The 20,538-nt window shown below is 48.4% G+C and overlaps 1 protein-coding gene and 1 pseudogene across 1 annotated transcript; both read left to right on the forward strand.

The window, feature by feature from the left end:
* LOC119271810 overlaps positions 1-20,193 on the forward strand; it is a 34,156-nt pseudogene extending 13,963 nt beyond the window's left edge.
* LOC119266832 lies at positions 1,480-2,350 on the forward strand. Its single transcript, XM_037548111.1, has one exon. It carries the CDS (start codon positions 1,480-1,482, stop codon positions 2,254-2,256), a length of 777 nt encoding a protein of 258 aa, XP_037404008.1. The 3' UTR covers positions 2,257-2,350.
* Positions 20,194-20,538: the final 345 nt, after the last annotated feature.

Here is a 20,538-nt window from a genome sequence, read left to right on the forward strand (position 1 = left end):
TCTCTCAAGATCACATGGACTCACACACACCAGGAAACTCTACACACACACGCCAAGGCAGACCAGCCGCTAGCTAGCTTTGCCGGCCGGGAGGCTCTTCACCTTGGTGAAACAAGAGACTACATTTTACCTCATCCCTCACGGCCTTTTTTTCCATTAACTCATAGCAATGTATTTATACAAGACTTGGTAACCATGCCATCTAAACTCACGCTAGTGCAAAGGACCCACGCACGCACTAGCCACCAACTCTCTCGGCAACTAATCCCACGTACGCATAGCCGGCTAACTAACTCACGCACTAAACCATGCATGCGTTTAACCACTAGCTGATTGACCGAATCAATCGGCCAAGTTCAGCACCTCCGTAGGCTCCTCAACGGCCACACGACTAATGACTCATGCATCCTAACAAACTACAAAGACTTACTCATTTTACTCTACTGATTTGTCCTGCCACTCCATCCGTCTTGCGCCTGCTTGCCGCATCTCACGGCAGTGTTGCATCGCACAGCATCACGGCATCACACCTTGGACGCCGTATCACACGGCAACTAGCATCTCGCCTTCTTTGCCCGCTCAGCCGAGACCTCGCCGGAGAAGAACTCCCTAACCCATGCTACATGCACGACTAAAGCAAATATGCAGATACAAGTGATCAAGATTAAGCTAACACTCTCCATGGGGTCACGCCGCGGGAGACTATCGCGGAGATTCTAGAAGACTGGTGACTCTTGGTTGTGCGGGTCACGATGACGACAGCAGTACGCAGCGGCGCTGGCACGGGAGCGGCCACGGGAGATGGTGCCGGTGAAAGGAAGCATACCAGCCGCCGGTGGCGTAATGTTGGCTGGATTGGGCTCTGGGCTTTATCGCTCACCCGCGGGCACAAACAGCTTGATGCTCCAACCTGGGCCGTAATGCAGTACCCCGAGATGCGGAAGATGAGAAAAAAACAAATTGAACCTCAGGAGATGAGAAATGATCTTACCCCACTGGAGATGAGAAAAAAACAAATTGAACCTCAGGAGATGAGAAATGATCTTACCCCGCTGGAGATGAGAAAAAAACAAATTGAACCTCAGGAGATGAGAAAATGATCTTACCCCGCTGGAGACGCGGAGGTATGCACCTGCCCGATCACTCACGGCATCTCACACAGCGACTATTCACCATCCTTCTGAAAAGTCCTATGGAAAGTGAGCATTTTCCGAGGAATTTTTTAGCTTGATGTGCACACCCACTCATAATTTTCTCCCCTTGCCCCGTCAAATGGTGTAGTCAGCGAATTCGTATGCATAGACGTGCGACGACCGCCAAAGGGCTCCATTGCCTCATATACTCTCATGCAACCATTCTTAGCCATAGTTTGTCTTCCGTATCTCCTCCACAGCCCATGATCATCTACTTCAGTTTGCTTCCCATCTACTATATCATCTATTCAGTTTGCTAGCAATAGATACCAAAGCTAATTCTCCGATGGCTAGTACTAGCTGTTGGTTCTTGTTCTTCGCCTCGGTTTGGAGGCTGCCACCGATGCTGGCCGGAGCTGAGGAGCAGCAAGGCGAAGGCTGCTCAGCCAAGAGGTGCGGCAACCTCACCATCTCTGACCCATTCTGGCTCTCTGACCAGGAGGCGGGAAGATCGTGTGGTTCCCAGGACTACGAGGTCGCTTGCCAAAACAATGGTTTTCCAGGTCTACGGAGCTCTGTACCTTCGAGCTCCGGCTTTGGAATCATCGATATCTCTTATGAGGAAAACAGTTTGCGCGTGGTTGATCGAGGCCATCTGGAATTACTGCAAGCCTCCAACAGCTGCCAAGTAATGATATTTAACACCTCCGTCAAACTGGCCGAACCTTTTAGGATCGACCCTGGCAACCTGAACCTCATCTTGTACAACTGCACGGAGGAGGCAGCGGTTGCGGCTGCGGCACGCCGGGACAGAGACCTGATGCAGACGAGCCTGAGATGTGGGAACGAGAGCAAGATGTTTGTTCGCACGGGAGTGCGTTACGACGCGACCGGGAACTATGGCGGCTACGCTTTGGAGGGCTGCAACGCTGTGGTCACTCCGGTGCTTGGCTCATCGTCGGGCCAGACGAACGCGTCCGACTACATGCAGCTCATCAACGATGGCTTTCTCTTGACATGGGATCCGCTCCCTCTCGCAGCACCTGTACGTAAGTTCTCACGCCAAAATCAGTCATCTTCCTTCTCTCCTCATCGCCCCTTATTATTTGCTTTCAGGTGTTGAACTAATTATCCATGATTAATTACTGGAACTCATGATTTGCATTACTTGAGGAACTTATTATGTCAAGAAAGCTCAAATGCTGAATCCTGGAACAGAAATTTCGTACCATGGCATTGCTGTATGCAGAGCACACTATCCTTGCGTCCATGTCGCTGCTGTCTTTACAGCTGCCGAGCACACTTTGCACACAGTTGGCGGTCAAGACTTATTAGTCAAGACTTATCCCATGGCTTCTGTAGAACTAATTATTTTCTTTTGAAAAATCATCGCTCAGCCAGTCAATTCCTTCGGACTCTGGCTGTCCCCCACCTCCATCTATTTGAGATTTTTTACGCTACATCATAGTATTACGCAGATCCAACGGTTAATATGGTTCAACGCTGAATTTAGATTGAGGGCAGCTTGGTAATTTCATATTAGGCTGCCCCACGACCTCGTCGCCTCCTATTTCACGGTCGTTGCTAGCCCCCACTGCGTCTCCTCGGCTCTGCTCCCGCCCTGCCCCAAGCTCGTGTTCATAGAGTTAAGGCCTCCTTTGGTTCATAGGATAGAAATTTTATAGGAATAGGAAAATCATCGGCCTCCTTTGATTTGTAGGATTTTTGTAGGAATTCTATAGGATAGGATTTGCAAAGGAAAAATTCCTTTGAAGTCCTTTGGTTTGTAGGAATGAATTTCTATTTCTATGTAGGATAGGAATCAATCCTTCACGTTTTGGAGGGAAAAAAACATTAGCCTAGACTCAATGGAAAAAATCCTATCCTATACACCAAATGATATCTCTTCCTCTATAGGAATTGAGATGCATGTCATCTCACTTCGATGTTCAGGTCTACACACATGCAGCCGTTGCATCCACTCACGATTCAGCAGGAGGAGATTAGTATTCCCAGACGGACGGGCCTCTGTCGCTAGGTGGGGTGAGAACGCCGAGCTGGTCTACTTACACGTCGGCGCTGGCGCTTGACTGGTGGGAATCGCGGCTTGACGTCGTCTTCGTCGACCCGCCTTGCTCGTGCGACGCGGCGCCACCCGACGGCATGGCAGAAATGTGACGGAAAACATCAAGTGCCCATCTTCGATCCTGTCCTCGCGGAGCTCTGCTCACCGCTACCAGCTTGTAATCACACTGTGAGTTGATGCAATAAAGAAAATCACAGGGACGATGTGTGCTTGTGACCATCAACAAACGTCTCGCGTGCGTATGTGTGTTCTTGTTGCATACGTGCGTGAGGTCATTGTGTATCCGGCCGGCGGTGAGTTTGCGAGCGAGGTTAGCTTTTCTACATCGATGTGCCGGCGCACATTCCAGCTTGGGGAACGAATCTAAGGCCGTCAGCTTCCTTTGTCCATAAGCATTGAAGAACCCAAAATGCCCTTAATCAGTAAATATACTACCCAAAACCAGGTGTAGTATTGATTCATTTGGACCCTTCAAACCATAGAAATGAACGGCCCAAATTGACTTGATGTACTGTAAAAGGTCTAATCTATTTCTCATTGCATATATATCAACCACCCAATTCATCACCAAATCTCCAACGTTTCCAGATGTACCCAAGCCCAACCAGCTTGTTGCTGCTCCTATCTGTATGTTTGGCTTGCATCGCAGACTTTAGTTCAGGCGTGCAAGCACAAGCAGCCTGCCAGCCTGAGCGATGCGGCAACCTGACCGTCTCATCCCCATTTGGCATGGCCTTGGGATCGGAGGAGAACAGGTGCGCCTAACTTGGGTTCCAGGTCCACTGCATCGACGGTGTCCCATACCTCGGGTACTAAGAGGCTGAGTTCGGGCTCCAGATCCTCGACATCTTCTATAACAACGGTTCCTTGCTCGTCTGGGACGTCCACAAGCTCAGGGACTTCAATCTCTCTGGCGAGACAGGGTGCCATGTCCCGAAGGCCAACACGGCCACCAAAATTGGGCATCCGTTCTCAGTAAGCAACTTGAATCAGAACCCCATCTTCTACAACTGCACCAGGGCGCCGGCGGCCCGAGCGGGGCTGGTGGACACGGTGTGACGGAACAACACGTTTGTCCACGCGGGAGGGCGTTATAACGCGTCGGGCGTGATAGACGGCACCTACACTTTGGAAGGTTGCAGCGCCAATGCTGTGCCGGTGCTGGGGGCGTCTGGACAGACGAACCCTGACTGGCAAGGGCACCTAGTATTTTTTTGTCTCAAGTCTTCCCTTGCCCCGTCAATTGGGATACTCAATTACTCAGAGAATACGCATGTTAGACGTACTCTGACTCGCAAGGACTCCACTACGCCAGTATATACTACTGTATATAGTATCACTCATTCAAAAGCACAATATTCTCTCTTGTATCGTATTGTATCTCGCCACAACCCCCTTTCTTTTTTTTGCTGCACCAAATTTCAAGCTTATTCTCTGATGGCTATGGCCTGCTGGCTCTTAGTTTTCGTCTGGGTTTGGTGGTTGCCATTCATGTTCGCCCGGGCTAAGGAGCAGCAAGGGGAAGGCTGCTCGGCCAAGAGGTGTGGCAACCTCACCATCTCCCACCCATTCTGGCTCACTGACCTGGAGACAGGAGCATCGTGTGGTTCCTTGGATTTCGAGGTCAAATGCAATAACAGTATGCCAGTTCTCCGGAGCTCTGGATCCACTGGATTAAGTGGCTTCGCAATCAAGGACATCTTGTACGAAGAACGCAGTTTGCGTGTCGTTGATCTATACAAAGAGGAAGACTTTGACGTCTCCAACGGCTGCAATTTCCCGTGATGGAACACCTCCCGCAAACTGGTACACCCGTTTAAGGTCAATCCCGTCAACTTGAACCTCATCTTCTACAACTGCACCAAGACGGTGGCGCTGGTGGAGATGAGATGCGTGAACACGAACAACACGTTTGTCCGTGCGGGAGTGCGCTACGACATGACGGGGGGCTATGCCGGCTACGCTTTGGAGGGCTGCGATGCTATTGTCGTGCCAGTTCTGGGCTCGTCTGGCGAGGGGAACGCGAGTGACTACAAGCGTCTCATCAGCGGCGGATTCCTCCTGACATGGGATCCACCCCCTGCACGTAAGTTCTTCAGCCGTCAAATCATCTTTTTTATGAAGTTCGTAGCTAAGCTACTAGAACGCGCAGTGCTAATTAATTTGCTGGATTTGCCGCACAATTGAACAAACCAATCAACCATGTTATTACTATTACTACTCCCTAAGGCCTTGTTCGGTTCCATGACAAATGAGAGGGATTGACAGGTATTGGCAGGGATTAAATCCCATCTAGTTCAAATCCCCCTCAAATCCCCTTCATTCCACTCCAATCCACTTGGGGAGTGGCTTAACCGAACAAGGCCTAACCGAGAATAAGGTTTTTTAGTTGATCGTGTGGCGGATGTTCGCTGCAGCCGGCCAGCCGTGGGGCGACTTGGCCACTGGCCAATACTCCATGGCATCTCGGCATCACGGAATATATCTTGGCTGCATGGTGGCATGCAAATTGGCCTTGCGATAATTAGTGTTGTCCTTCCGATCTTCCATACATACTGGCCTTCTCGTTCTCTCGGGCTGATATTTAGGTGGCTATATGTGTTCAGCGCTGCAGATTTTACAGTTAAGACTTAAATAAAACATACTTTACAATGTTGAATGTGTACCACGACGGAAGTTCATTAATTTACGTGCTTTCTGTTCACCGGCCGATTCACGGGTGTACTGTGTACAGACACAGTTACCAGTCAAGTAGACCCAACTAACTCAACCATGGTCAACAAGTGCGTGCACCAGCCAGCAGTGATGGACACGATGAGCCTGATCGAGACCGGGCACCGAGGATGGAATTAGCGTGTGTGTGGACGATCGTTGCCCAGCCACAAAGCAGTCAAATGTTCCTGCAAACACGACTCGCTCATTGACTCCCCCTCCTCATATACATGTGCCGTTTCATGGACTTGGTGCCAAGAAAATTGTGGACCAAAGTCCTCCGCGATGTTCCCATGGCTTGGGCCTCCATGTCTCCTCCTATCCTTCCTCATCATCTCCACGATGCCGGCGCTGTTGCTCGCGGCAGCCTGCGAACCCGAGCGATGTGGCAACCTGAGCGTCTCAGCCCCGTTCGGGGTCGTCTCGGGTTCTGAGGAGAACGGGTGCGCCCAGGCCCAACTCGGGTTCCAGGTCCACTGCACCGACGGCGTCCCCTACCTTGGGTACTACGAGCCGGAGTACGGGCTTCAGATCCTCGACATCTTCTACAACAACGGTTCCTTGCTAGTCTCCGACGTCCACAAGATCGGAGGCTTCAATCTCTCCAACAAGAAAGGATACCGTGTCCCGACGGCCAACACCGCCACCAAAGTCGGGCCTCCGTTCTCGTTAAGTCCTCTGAACCAGAACCTCGTCTTCTACAACTGCACCAAGGTGCCGGCAGGCCAAGCAGGGCTGGTGGAGACGGTGTGCCGCAACAACACTTTTGTCCGTGCCAGAGGGCGATACAACTGGACCGGCGGGATCAACAGCGGGTACACTTTGGAGGGATGCAGCGCCACCGTTGTGCCAGTGCTAGGGGCGTCTCAAGAGGTGAACGCCAGAGACTACAAGGCACTCATCAGTGATGGCTTCCTCCTGACATGGCAGTCGCCGAGTGGCGGTAGTGGTAAGCTCGCTCACCCTCGTCATTCGTCAAATACTTCTCGGCAGCAACTAGGCGTTGGGTAGTAGATAAGTGCCCAAGATTGAGTAAATGGCATAAAAGTACTACTTTACAGGCTAGGGTTCCAAAAAACTACCGGTTTTTAATTTTTCGCTGATAACTACCAAGTCAGGGGTTGGCTGTTTCAAAAAACCCCTAATCACTCGGTGCTTTAAAATTGATCGTGATTATGACAGTTGGGACCCGCACGTAAGAGAACCGTTTGTTTGACTGTTACCTTACATGTAGGGCCCACATGTCTGTATTTCTGTAAGTTTTTTAGAAAAGCAACCGGGTCCCTATAACTTTTTAAAAAGGCAATCAGGTCCCTGAATGTTTTATGGAAAAAGCAATCGGGCCCTTGCTCCTCTGTGCGTGCCCTCCAGCGTCCTTGACCTTCGTCGGCCGGGCCGAACGCGAGCAACTATGAGCAGCTCTTCAAAGATGGGTTCCTCTTGACATGGGATCCCCTGCTTCGTCCCTCTATCCTTCCACGTAAGTTCACTCGTCAAATCATCTTTAAATTATTTTGTAGGTGAGCTAGGGAGCACAGTGCCTATTTTGCTTGGATTTGCCGTATCGAACAAGCAATCAATCAAATTGTAACATGCTTGTTTTAGTTAGATATTTTACGGATCACAACTTTATTATGTCAAGAATGCTGAAATAAAGATTCTTAAAAGTGAAATACTGAGAGAGAAATTTCGTACCATGGCATTGCTGCGTGCAGAGCACACAATCCTTGGGCCGTCCATCTCGCTACTGTCTGTAGAGCTGCAGAGCAGACTCAGTCCTTGGGTCCATCTTTAGTCCACGGTTGGTGGTCACATCGCATCACACCATCTCATTAGTCAAGACTTGTCTCATGGGTTCTGCAGAACTAATTATTTTATTTTGAAAAATCATCGCTCAGCCAGTCAATTCCTTCGGACTTTAGCTGTCCCCCACCTCCATCTATTTCTCATTGCATATATATCGACCACCCAATTCATCACCAGATCTCCTACATTTCCAGATGTACCCAACCAGCTTGTTGCTGCTCCTGTATGTATGCTTCACTTGCATCGCAGACATTAGACCAGGCGTGCAGGCACAAGCAGCCTGCCAACCTGAGCGTTGTGGCAACCTAACCGTCTCATCCCCGTTTGGCATCATCTCGGGGTCGGAGGAGAACAGTTGCGCCCAACTTGGGTTCCAGGTCCACTGCGTCGACAGTGTTCCATACCTCGGGTACTACGAGGCTGGGTTCGGGCTCCAGATCCTCAACATCTTCTACAGCAACAGTTTCTTGCTCGTCTCCGATGTGCACAAGCTCAGGGACTTCAATCTCTCTGGCGAGACAGGCTGTTGGCTTTTGAACGCTAGATCAAATCACCCGGAGCAAACACACATACATGTAAAGCTGGCTTGTAAACAGGCCCCCGCGTCGCTCCGCACGAGCGACACGGGCGGCGACCCAAGCCACCGCCGACAGCCCTTTCTTCTCCCTTGCCGCCGCCCGGATGCGCCGCCGGGCAAAGCCCGTGTGACAGCGGTGGCGGCGGGGCTTCTTCTTCACGGGGCGGGCGGCTGGTGGCTGGCTCGTGCGGCGCCGGCGCATGGTCGTCACGAGCTCGGCGTCGGCGGGCTGAAGCCCCTCTCCTCCGGCGGGGGTGGCGGATCCGGGGCCCTCGCGCCCGGATCTGATGGTGTGTGGGCGGAGCCGGCCTGCAGCGGCGGCCCTGGCGCCATGGGATGGCGCCCGTGTTGCGGCCGATCTGGTCCGGCGCGGGCGTGGCCCGGTGGTGCTCTGGCTAGGAAGATGCGTCAGACGAGAGGTGAAGCTTGAGGTGCGGGTGCGGCCGGGTCGCGGTGCGTCCGTGCGGGGAGGTGCGGCACGAGGTGCCCGGCGGCTTGGTTCTGTCGTCGTGAGGATGTGCAGCGGCGTGGTCGGCGGCTGCTGCTCGGGCAGTGCGGCAGCCCGGGTGGAGGCAACACAGTATTGAGGTGCTGGGTGCGTGGGGCTGCGCGGATCTGCTGCTCGGAGCTCGCGAAGGGTGAGGGTGGTCAGATCCGGCCGGATTTGACATCGGTGGCTCGATGGAGGGCTTGCTGATGCATGATGTGCGGAGCTCGAGAGGTTGACCCGGGCGAAAGCTTGTCTCCGGCGTGTCCGGAGCCGGCGATGGCGACGCTTTCAGGCGTCGTTTCCTTCTTGTTGGCATCGTCGAGGTACTTTCAGCTCCAATCTTTGCAGCTTTGGGGGAAACCTTAGATCCATGGGATCAGATGATGACGGTGCTCTAGCATCGTATCCCCTCTCGAGGGCTTCGTCTTTGGAGCTAGGCATCATCAAGCGGGACCGATGGAAGTTGGTGGAGTTGGCGTTGAGGCTTCTGTGGCAACGATGATGGGTGTGTGTGATGTCGGAGACGCGGCAATGGTTGCGATAGTCGGCTCTTCTTTGGCGTGTTCGTGGGCAGATTACCTCGGGTTGTTTTGTTGCGGTGAAGTCGGAGCTGTGGCGGCGGGGCCCCTGTGGCGACGATGACAGGCAACAGGCGGTCTGTTCGGTGGTCTTCCGCGGCGCCAACCTTGCCTAGTTCTCCTTCGGAGCTATCTTTCAGAGTCAGAGTTGTGTTGTCCTTGGCGCGGGTGGCTGAGTTTGGCGCGGGGCTTCTTGTGTTTCACATAGCCTCTACGATGTGGGTTGGGTCTACATTTGTCTTCGGAGAAGTCGGAGTCGCTTGCTCGGGATTAGGGAGGGTGATGACGCCTGTTGGGGAGAAGTGATGACGATGACACCGGTGTGTGATGTTGACGAGACTCTCTATGTGAGGTGTGTGTGATTATGAGTGTGCCGCTCAGCGGTTTGTGACGGTTTTCGCCCGGTTTTCCGTTTATTAACCGGGCAACTCTCTTCTTTTTTATTAATAAGATGAGGCAAAGATTTTGCCTCCGTTTTAAAAAAAAATAAAGCTGGCTTGTAAGCTAGCAAGCAAGCTGCTTAATTGATTTCTCTATCAATGGCACGCTAGCACACTTCGTGTTGCACCTGGGTAAGCTTGCTGCCTAGCAATTGGATCGATTCTATCACGACGGAATGTCTCGGCGAACAAAACTGATCGATGTATTGCCAAAGGCTCGTATCGAGCCTTGCTCTTTTCTCTTTATTGCTTTGATCTTTTTTCGTTATGTTTACAGGGCTGGGGTGCACGCATATATATATGCATAAGATAGACTAGTACTAGCTATCCGTCTCGGTGTAGTATTGCTAATCCTACTCGGTTTACAATACTAACCAAACTAGAACACACATGCACGTGCCGTGCAATCTTGGATTTGTGCTTAACTCTAATATTCACCCTCTTAAACACGACATCTTTGTTACCACCTGGATCCCAAACGCGAGTGTTGTTACTCATAGGCATTGCTTTTAACGTTTCTTGTAGCACTTCAGGGATCACCATTCTTATCGTCGGCTCGTCCATAGCTTGACGCCAGCATTCCTTGGTCGCGTCTTCAACCGTTCCTCCACCACTGGTTACGATGCATCGGTGAGCATCGGGTACTGGATGGGGATGTTGCGATGCGCCGCCCGTTCCTCCACCACTGGTTGCTGACTTGCCGCCCTTCTTTACCTTGTCGCCGTTCTTATTTGCCCTGGAACCGCCGTTGCCGGACTTGACCGACTCCTTGTCGCTGTCCGTCATCGTAGATCATAGATCGTCGAGGCTCTGATACCAATGCAGGCTGCCATGTCCTGAAGGCCAACACGGCCACCAAAATGGGGTATCCGTTCTCAGTAAGCCCCCTGAATCAGAACCTCGTCTTCTACAACTGCACCAGGGCGCCGGAGGCCCGAGCGGGGCTGGTGGACACGGTGTGCCGGAACAACACGTTTGTCCTTGCCGGAGGGCGCTATAACGTGTCGGGCGTGATAGATGGCAGCTACGCTTTGAAGGGATGCAGCGCCAACGCCGTGCTGGTGCTGGGCGCGTCTGGAGAGGCGAACCCCAGCGACTACGAGGAGCTCATCAGTGATGGCTTCCTCCTGACATGGCAGCCTCCAAATTACCACAGTGGTAAGCTTACTCGTCCTCGTCTGTCGTCAAATACATTTTAGTGAAGCAATTAGCCGCCAGGCACTAGATAAGTGCCCAGGATTAGACGCTTCGACGTAACAGTTCTGCCCACTTAGATGATCGAAATCGCCTGCCGTTGGCATCTAGGTCCCATATTTCAAACAAGATGAGAATACGTTTAGGCTTTGTTCGGTTGCCTCATGGTAGAATCCACGTGTGGTTTCTAACCTCCCAGGGATTTGATGATCCCCGCCTTGTCACCCAACCTCCACCATTCCCCATCCATATGAAATCCCTGTGTGCATAACCTGTTCGGTTGCTCCCCTGCTAATCCATACACAAAAACAACACTGTTCCATAGAATTAAAAGACCACACAACCTACACGTTTTTTTGCAGTACAAAAATATGACAGAACATAAGAGAAGAAACTGTACAAGATATACGGATGTTACATAATTTATTTATCTTAAATAAACAGTAAAATCGGTGAAGATATAATACAGATGTTACATAATTTATCTCAAATAGACAGCAAAATAATTCTAAAAATTCTCAGTTGTCCCAAATTGGAACCGGTCACTTTCAGAATATGGTTTAGCATCTCTGCAAAATCATGCAAGACATAATACAGATGTTACATAATTTATCTTGCCGATGTCGCTTCTGTAGTGACTGATGCACTGCATTGGCAATAAAGGCAGTTAGTCCATATCAAAGGACTAATATGAGAGCGGTATACATGAACAAAGAAATAAATGAGATGTCTTACTTTTGGCAATCAACAATCAAGTGAGCAAAGAAATACTGACAAGATATATGTTGACCAGCTAGCAAAAAAGATCAAATGGACAGCAACATCGTATCCATATGCACCAAACAGATCACAACTATATGGTAAAAACTTACAACACATGCATTGATCCAGGCACAGAAAATTGGAGTCTTTGCTTAGTTATCAAACAGCATCGGCACGATGAGAGGCATCAACAACCATAGTTAAAAGGAAGAATAGTTAACAAGTTGCAGAAGTTATAGAACTTTGTTTTATTATCATCAACAACCAGAATAAGAAATGGACCTTTTGATGTGAGCTAGTTGAACCATCAGCTTCAGGTTACTAGATGAACAAGGCAGGTTCATGTGAGCTAGATGAACATGCGAGTCCCAGTAGGGGTACCATGAAAACCAAGGTTGTACATCAAAACTACATGCTAACAACGGGCATATTAAATAGAAGCAGAATTTGAGTACCTAACTTATTCCTTTTCAGCTCTCAGGCACATAAGAGTAGTCTCTGGTCTGGCACTCATGAAAATCTCTCGGTTCTTGGGGATCTTGAAGACTCGGAAAGCCTTGACTTCTTCCTCAGGTGTGATGTCCATTGTTTTCAGCAGATCGATGCAATTTTTGATAGAGTACTCATCCACAACCCTTGGCTTATTCCTCTCATCCTCCACCTGCTTCGCCCTTATTTCCATGTACTTCTCCATCATTGCAGCCACATCACCATTCGCTCCCCTCCGCCTCTTTGGTTCTTTCTCTTCTCCATTTCTTGAGGGTGCCGTAGCCAAATTTGGTTGAGTTTGCTGGGGCTCCACAGCAATGTTTTCTTGCACGTACACCTCCTCAACATCTTCATCAATCTGCACCCTTTCTCCTCCAAGATTCTCACCATCAACTGATGTTTCTCCTTGATTCTCGCCAGCTCCTCCAAGATTCTCGAGATGTGGTTGGGTTGAGCAATGTGATGACTCGATAGAGGTGAAGTTATATGTCCCTTCAGCAGTTTGGCCTACAAGTTAAAGTGACAATCAAATATAAGATTTCAAACTAAAAGAGTAAACAAATATAAAACAATGACATGAGTATATGAATGAGCTCAAATTCTTCAACAACTACAATGTCTAGTAATGTCAGCTATTAACATAGCTCTCAGCTTACCAAAAAAGAACAGTTTGTAGCACAGATCTATTGACCAAGCAATACTAATCTACAGTAATATGAATAAGGAGAAGATTAAAACAAGAGGATTAATCTACCTTGTCCTTCGCGATGCTGCCCAATTCAGGGTCTTGCCGCAGCTGTGAGGCGACGAAGCTAGCCTCTAGAAAATGAAGACAAAATGCAGATTTAGCTATATTTTCGTTATGCACAGACTGCACTATGTGTATTTAGATAATCAAGAACAAGAATCAAGAATAGATGATGATCACACCATGAAGAGAACAATTTATATAATATACCAATGATCATACCAAAAGTATCTTATGTTCACACATCAAAACAATTTAGAAGTATGTGCTCTGCTGCTAACAGAGATTAGGTTCATATACTATATTTTGGGACGAACATCATACTGTACTATCAGCAGCAAGCAGCAAAAACAACATGCATTTTTGTTCCTTCGGATTAGTTAGTCCTTCTTTATACCAAGAAATAGACTAACGATTATACTAATTCTGTCGAGAAAAATAAAATAAACTGATGATAGTCTAGGAAAGTGCATTGGCTTTGCATACAAGTCCAATCATGCAAATCGAGATGGTGACCCTAGAGACAATCCTCTCCCTCTCTCTCGACCTGTCATCTGTCTGTCTAACCACAAAATTAACACTGAAGCTGGAGTACTACCCACAAATCACAACAGACATATACAAACAAATTACTGACACCAAATTGTACTACTGACTCCAATACAATTTACTAACAACGACATATCAGAATAGGTAATCAGGCTGACCTTCCTTTCTCATTTCTACCTATCTAAATAACAATTGATGGTAGTTCCTAGGAAACCCCAAGAAAGTCTCGACCTTGACGACCACATTCTGGAAGACAGATCAAGATCCGGCTAGGTTTTCATGGAGGGGGCGAATCAGTGCTGCTAGAGAGAAAGACAATTGGAGGGGGAGGAGGAGGGAGAGCGAGAACCAACCAGAGATCTCCTCGCCTACAGCAACCACTCCAGAGCTAGGGTTCCGGCCGCGGCAAGGGGGTGGCGGGGGAGATGGGACAATCGGAGGCAGGGTTCCGGCGGGCTTCGTGGCGGCTCGTCGAAGCAGGAGGGCGCCCTCCTCCTCCGGGCAGGTTGCGCCGCCGCTGTCCACTAGTCCCCGCCGCCTCCGCTTCTGTCGCCTCGCTCGGGAGAGATGAGACGAGCGCCTCGCTCGGGGATTCCTTCCACGGGGTGCTGGTCGATGATTTTTTCCACGTGGGTTTGGGGAGGTTTGGGCCGGGAAAATACCACACGGGGCTTAACCGAACGAAAGAAAACTGGGTGGGCCGGGTTTATTCCCCGGCGGGGGTAATCCCTGCAGACCCGCGTGGATTGGACCCAAAACCTCGCGGGGTTGGGCGTAACCGAACACAGCCTTAAGATGACTAGTGAGATGTTGGATTCCTAAAAAACAAGTAAGAGATGCCAGACCTGTCACCATCAGGCATTGCTAGTGGCAAAATGGCACCGCCGACCTAGGTAGCTATGCCAATAAATATTTTGGCCAGCGACACGTGGTCCTTCCAATCGTGCACTTCAGTCCACACAAGAAAATGTTTGAGCAATCAAGATTTTGAAGTCATCAGAAAGTAAAGATAACTACTTTGACCGTGGATGGGTGCAGAAATAGTTAGGCCGCGTGAGACCCTCTTGCCTCTCATCTAGTTTGCCCACTTGTATGTAATACTCCGCTACTGCCATGTGCAAGAGCAAGAAGATCGATTAATTCCACATCTCTGCAGCTGCCATGTTCTGCTCAGCCATGCTTCTGCTCACCCTCCAGCACCGCCACTAGCAACCAAAACAGCACGACAACATCGACTCTCTGTAGTGAGTATGGAGAAGTAAATGCGTCGACAGAACCAGTCAAACTTGTTGGCTAACACCACTTGCACTATGTTCAAATCAAACTTGTTCTCCCTTATCATCGCCCTTCAATATTTTCAATATTATATCTTCAGTCGACGGAACCAATCAAACTTGTTGGCATGTATTCAACCTCACTGTTTTCCCTTCTTTGGTCCTTCGTTCTGCATCTCACCTCCATTTCATTATCTTGGTATCATCCACGCAATTTCTCCCACTTCATATCCCCTCCTCCTACCATGAATTATGCAGTTCAGGATTGGTTCACATCTCCCCCCGCCAAAAAAATTATCCTCCTCGTGTCATAGACCTTTGTCTCACCGAAACCATTGACCAAAATTCTCCTCGTGTGTTCCCGCGTGTCGGGCCATAATGTTCTTCTTCCTCGTCATCGTCTCCAGAATGCTGGCACCGATGCTTGTGGCGACGGTAGACAGTGGATGCTCACCGGAGCCATGCGGCAACTTGAACATCTCCTCTCCGTTTGGGATCGTCTCAAGTCCTGGGGAGAACAGGTGCGCGCACTTCGGTTTCCAGGTCCACTGCAGCACCGACGGCGTCCCATACCTCGGGTACAATGACCGTGGGTATAGCCTCCAGATCCTCGTAATCTTCTACAGCAACCACTCCCTGCGTGTCTCTGACATCAACAAGCTCAGAGATCTCGATGGTTCAAGCCACAAAGGCTGCCATGTCCCGAGGGCCAACACAGTCACCAAGATCGGGCCGCCATTCTCTATGAGCACCCTCAACCGGAACCTCATCTTCTACAACTGCACCAGGGCACAGGCACCGGGGATGGCGGGGCTGGTGGAGACGGCGTGCCGGAATAACACGTTTGTCCGTATGGGAGGGCATTACAATGAGACAGGCGGGGTCGACCGCAACTACGCTTTGGACGGCTGCAGCACCACAGCCATGCCAGTGATGGGCTTGTCGGGCGAGGCGCATGCGAGCGACTATGAGCGGCTCATCGGCAATGGCTTCCTCCTGACATGGGATCAGCCCCCTCTGCCGACATTTATTAGTGGTAAGCTCACTGATCCGTCGTGAAATATTTCTTTACGGAGGGAGTACTAGCTAGGTGCCTAGGATCACACGCTTCGGCGCAGCAATTTTATTCACTAAGATGATCAAACCATCAGTTTCAAACAAGCTGGAGTGATAAAAGAATTTCTCAACAAAAAAAGTGTAGATGTGACACCTGCAACAGTCGGTCAATGCCGGTGGAAAATGAAAACGATACTCTGACCAAAATGATCACTCAAGATTTTGTATAGTCATCCCAAAGTTCATAACTAAAGGACAACGATACTTTGACCGTGGACTGGTGCAGCAATAACTAAGCCGCGTTAACAAGTCTTCCAACTCCTTGTTACCTTCCCAGTCCCCTACTACTACTAGGGTGCAAGAGCAAGAAGATGAATGCATTTCACGTCCATACAGCTGGCATGTTCTGCTCAGCCATGCTTCTGCTCACCCTCACCCTCCTGCCAAAAATCTGGGAGCTGCGCATCGCGTACCCCTTCTGGCTCAACGGCACACACCCGCCAGAGTGCGGCTACAGCGCTTTCCATGTCATGTGGATAGATGGCAGGGCCAACCTCGAGCCGTACCAGATCTTCGACATCTCCTACGAAGACAACTCATTCCGGGTCATCAAGCCCGACATCTCCTACGGGGGCATTTGTGACACCGAGCTCAACATTATGCCTCCTCCGACCTCGGCCTCACGCCCTTCCGCATTAGTGCGACCAACCAGGAGCTATTCTTCCTCAACAACTGCACCGAGCTCCGGTCACAGCCGCCACCACCTGCGTGGGCGCCTGTCAACTGCTCGGATGGATTCACCTTGCCGACGTCCAACTCGTTCACATGGCTTGCCGGAGCGTACAAGCCCAACAACCATTGGAGTCCGGTGCCAGGGGGCTGCAGGGTGTCCATGATGCCGGTGCTAGGGTACGAGGGCGCGTCCGGGGCGGACTACGGGCGGCTGATGCAGAGCGGGTTTCTTCTGGAGTACATGGTGGGTGACTGCAAGGCGTGCGAGGAGAGCGGAGGGCTTTGCCTGATTAATACCACCTACGATATCTTCGAGTGCCACCTGCAAAGGCCGCGTGTCTCCGTCCAACATTTGCGGTGAGCTTCACACGTATAATAGCGACAGTGAGTTTGAACATTTGCGGTTTAGTTCAGTTTTGGCAAGATTAGTAAGTTCTTTTTTTTATCTGAAAATAAGTAACTTCTGGTATAGAGGAGATTTACAGGAGAAGTGAACACATCATGCATCTATACCTGCTAATTACTACACTTCGTACTAAAATGTAGTAATAACTAGTGCGATCGGTCCAGTTCTGTACCCTAAGTACTCTTCCGTTTTGGTGCACTGTGGATCATGCTGGTACCGCGTTCATTGCAATGTCATTGAAACACATCCTCATAATTCACAGTCTATGCAATCTCTTATATTGGCTATCAAATCTACACAGGCCTATAATTAAAGTATATTTTTTGTTAAACCTGTATTTGAGCGACATAGTTGCTAAGTCAAAAGAAAGCCCATGTTCTTTTCTTCACTATCTTGCAATGATTTTTTTTTTGTATACTTCATCAGCAGAATATTGGATATTCATATACGATGCTTATCTCTTTCTTTTGGAAAAGTAACCAATGTAGTACTATTAGGTGACATTGTTTCTACTCTAATTGTTACATTATATTCCAGGTCGCGAGAGGAGAGGGAAGAAGATTATGGTAATAGGTAGGTAATTTTTTTCCATTTTTTCATATATAACAATTTGAATATAAGTAGTTCACTAATAGTGATTCTTTATGATAAAATAAGAACTTAAACATTTAGAAAAAATTATCATGTCTGTAATCACTGAAAATTGATTCTAAAAGAAAAAACTGAAGAGAAGGTTGTGACTATACTCAGGCACACTGCACCCCCTTATCCAACCATCTATTTGTTGGTTTTTGATCCGTGCATGAACTTTACTTTTTTTTTGTTTCCCTCAAATGAAGCAGCACATTAATTTCAAAGTTTGCAGGTCAACAAAATACTAAAACTACAATGCGTGGAAAAAAACTTTTCAACTTTTTCTTACATCATATATACTACAAATAATATTTCTTAACCGAAAAATCTGATTTCGTATATTTTTTCCGGACCAATAGACTATGAAACTTTTTTCACACATTGTAGTTCCGAATTTTGTTGATCTGCAAAGTCTGAAGTCCATATGTTTTTTCATTCGAGAGAAACTTCCATGTAGTAAGTTAGTTGAGTAGCACACATCAAAGCAGTATTGAAAAGCTCAGATAAGGGGGGCAGTGCGGCTGTGTTTAGAAAAAACAGTCTCCAATCTGAAACAATCAATCTAAGTTTGTGATTAATAACAAGACTGGTCAATTTTTGACAATTAGGGGCTGTTTGATTTCTAGCCACATCTTGCCACACTTTGCCACACCCCACCTTAGGAAAATTTGATCAAGTTAGGTGGGTGTTTGGTTTGAGCCACACCTAAGGCAAGAATTTTTTTTATGAGAAGTGAACCCCACGTGTCATACGCATAAAAAGTGTCGCAAGATTTCCTTAGGCAAGCCAAAGTGTGGCTAACAATTTGAGCAACTCAAGTTAGGCAAGTGTGGCAAAAATAATGTTGCTACTTTTGCCACCATGTACTCTTGTGGAAGGAGAAATTTAAACTGCTGACTGTCTGGAAATCATAGTATTATAACCTCTGTTCTACAAAAGGAAATAACATCTGCTTCCATCTCAGGTATGACATCAGCAGCTGCAGCATTTCTCTTTGCATGTCTTTATGTGCTGATATGGCATAGAAAGGGGAAAAGATCATGGTTTCTCCTTTGCAAGAAGACTAGCAGCAACACTGAAAAGAATTACGAGGCAATGATAGTGTCATATGGATCCCTAGCTCCAACAAGATACACGTACTCAGAGGTACTGAAGATAACGTCTTCTCGCAACAATCAGCTTGGGAAAGGTGGTTATGGTGTGGTTTTCAAAGGAAGACTACATGATGGTCGTCTGGTGGCTGTGAAATTCTTGCATGACTGCAAAGGAAATGGGGACGAGTTTGTGAATGAGGTCATGAGCATTGGCAGGACCTCTCATGTTAATGTTGTTAGTTTATTTGGGTTTTGTTTGGAGGGATCAAAACGAGCTCTTATATATGAGTACATGCCCAACGGTTCCTTGGATCAGTACATTTATTCAGAGCACCCCAAAGAAATTTTAGGATGGGAGAGGCTTTATGCGATAGCAATCGGGATTGCTCGTGGCCTCGAATACTTGCACCATAGCTGTAATACACGTATTGTCCATTTCGATATCAAGCCCCAAAATATCATTTTAGCCCAAAGATTGCTGATTTTGGTCTAGCTAAATTGCGTCATACAAAAGAGAGCAATCTTTCAATGACTGGAGCTAGAGGAACAATTGGATTTATAGCCCCAGAAGTTCACTCTCGAACCTTCGGGGTGGTTTCAACAAAGTCGGATGTTTATAGTTACGGAATGATGCTGCTGGAGATGGTTGGAGGTAGGAGAAACGTAAAATCGATTGTTGCAAAATCCAGCGAAAAGTATTTTCCAGATTGGATTTACGATCACTTTGCACAAGATGATGGACTACAAGCATGTGAAGTGACAAGAGAAATTGAGGAGATTGCGAGAAAGATAACATTCATTGGCTTGTGGTGCATACAAGTGTTACCTATGTATCGCCCTACTATAACCAAAGTTCTAGAAATGTTTGAGAGAAGCTTAGATGATCTGGACATGCCGCCAAAGCAGAACTTCTGTGAACTACTGTAAGATATTTCTCTCATATTTTTGTTAGTTTGTTTCTTTGCAACAACCTGACCTGCATGTTTATCTCTCATTACAGTGAAAGTTCAGCTCACAATATGGATGTACAAAATTCAAGTTCTACCAGATCTGAGGAGATCAGCCTTGTGAATTCAAAAATCCTACAACAATCGCCAACTCTTTGAGCAGATAGGCCTTGTGAATCAAGACTGTGAGAAGGTGGCCTGTACTAGAGTACATTCAGAAATTGAACAAGCGCAGTGAAATTCGGCATTGTAGTAGACCATATTCCATATATGCATGACCTAGAGTCAAGAGCATCCATGTACCAGCGTCCTAAGTTACCGACCACAGAAGGAATACAATTTATTGTGATGAGTTTTGTGTTCCAACTTCCAACTGCTAAAAGGCATCGGAGGCAGACAGCCACCAAGGCCTTCTTGCCTGTAACTACAGCCCCCAAAATTTCATAATCCGGATGCATACAATGTATATCCATCTAAGCATTGTAACATTATATGCCAATTCATAGCAAACAGATTAATCGTAAAAGCGGAACGCGTATACATACTTGGGAGCTGTTCGGGAAGCCTCCAGCTCCGCCAGATTCAAAGATCCGCAGAGTACCTATTTCCCCGCTCCGTAAATTTAAACTGCTGCTCCGGCTGCTCCGAGAGCGGAGTTACGGAGCGGGAGGGACTCCGAACAAGCCCTTGGTCCTCTTCGTAGATTGTATCCACTCAATCAAGCCGTGCTTCTCCGTAGTTTGTAGCCGTGCTTTTCCTTGACTTGCGCAGAACCCTGCCGGCGACCACCGCCCAACTCCGCCCGCGTATTCCTCTCCCTCCGCTGGCGAGC

This window comes from Triticum dicoccoides, chromosome 3A, assembly GCF_002162155.2.
Source record: "Triticum dicoccoides isolate Atlit2015 ecotype Zavitan chromosome 3A, WEW_v2.0, whole genome shotgun sequence".
NCBI lineage: Eukaryota > Viridiplantae > Streptophyta > Magnoliopsida > Poales > Poaceae > Triticum > Triticum dicoccoides.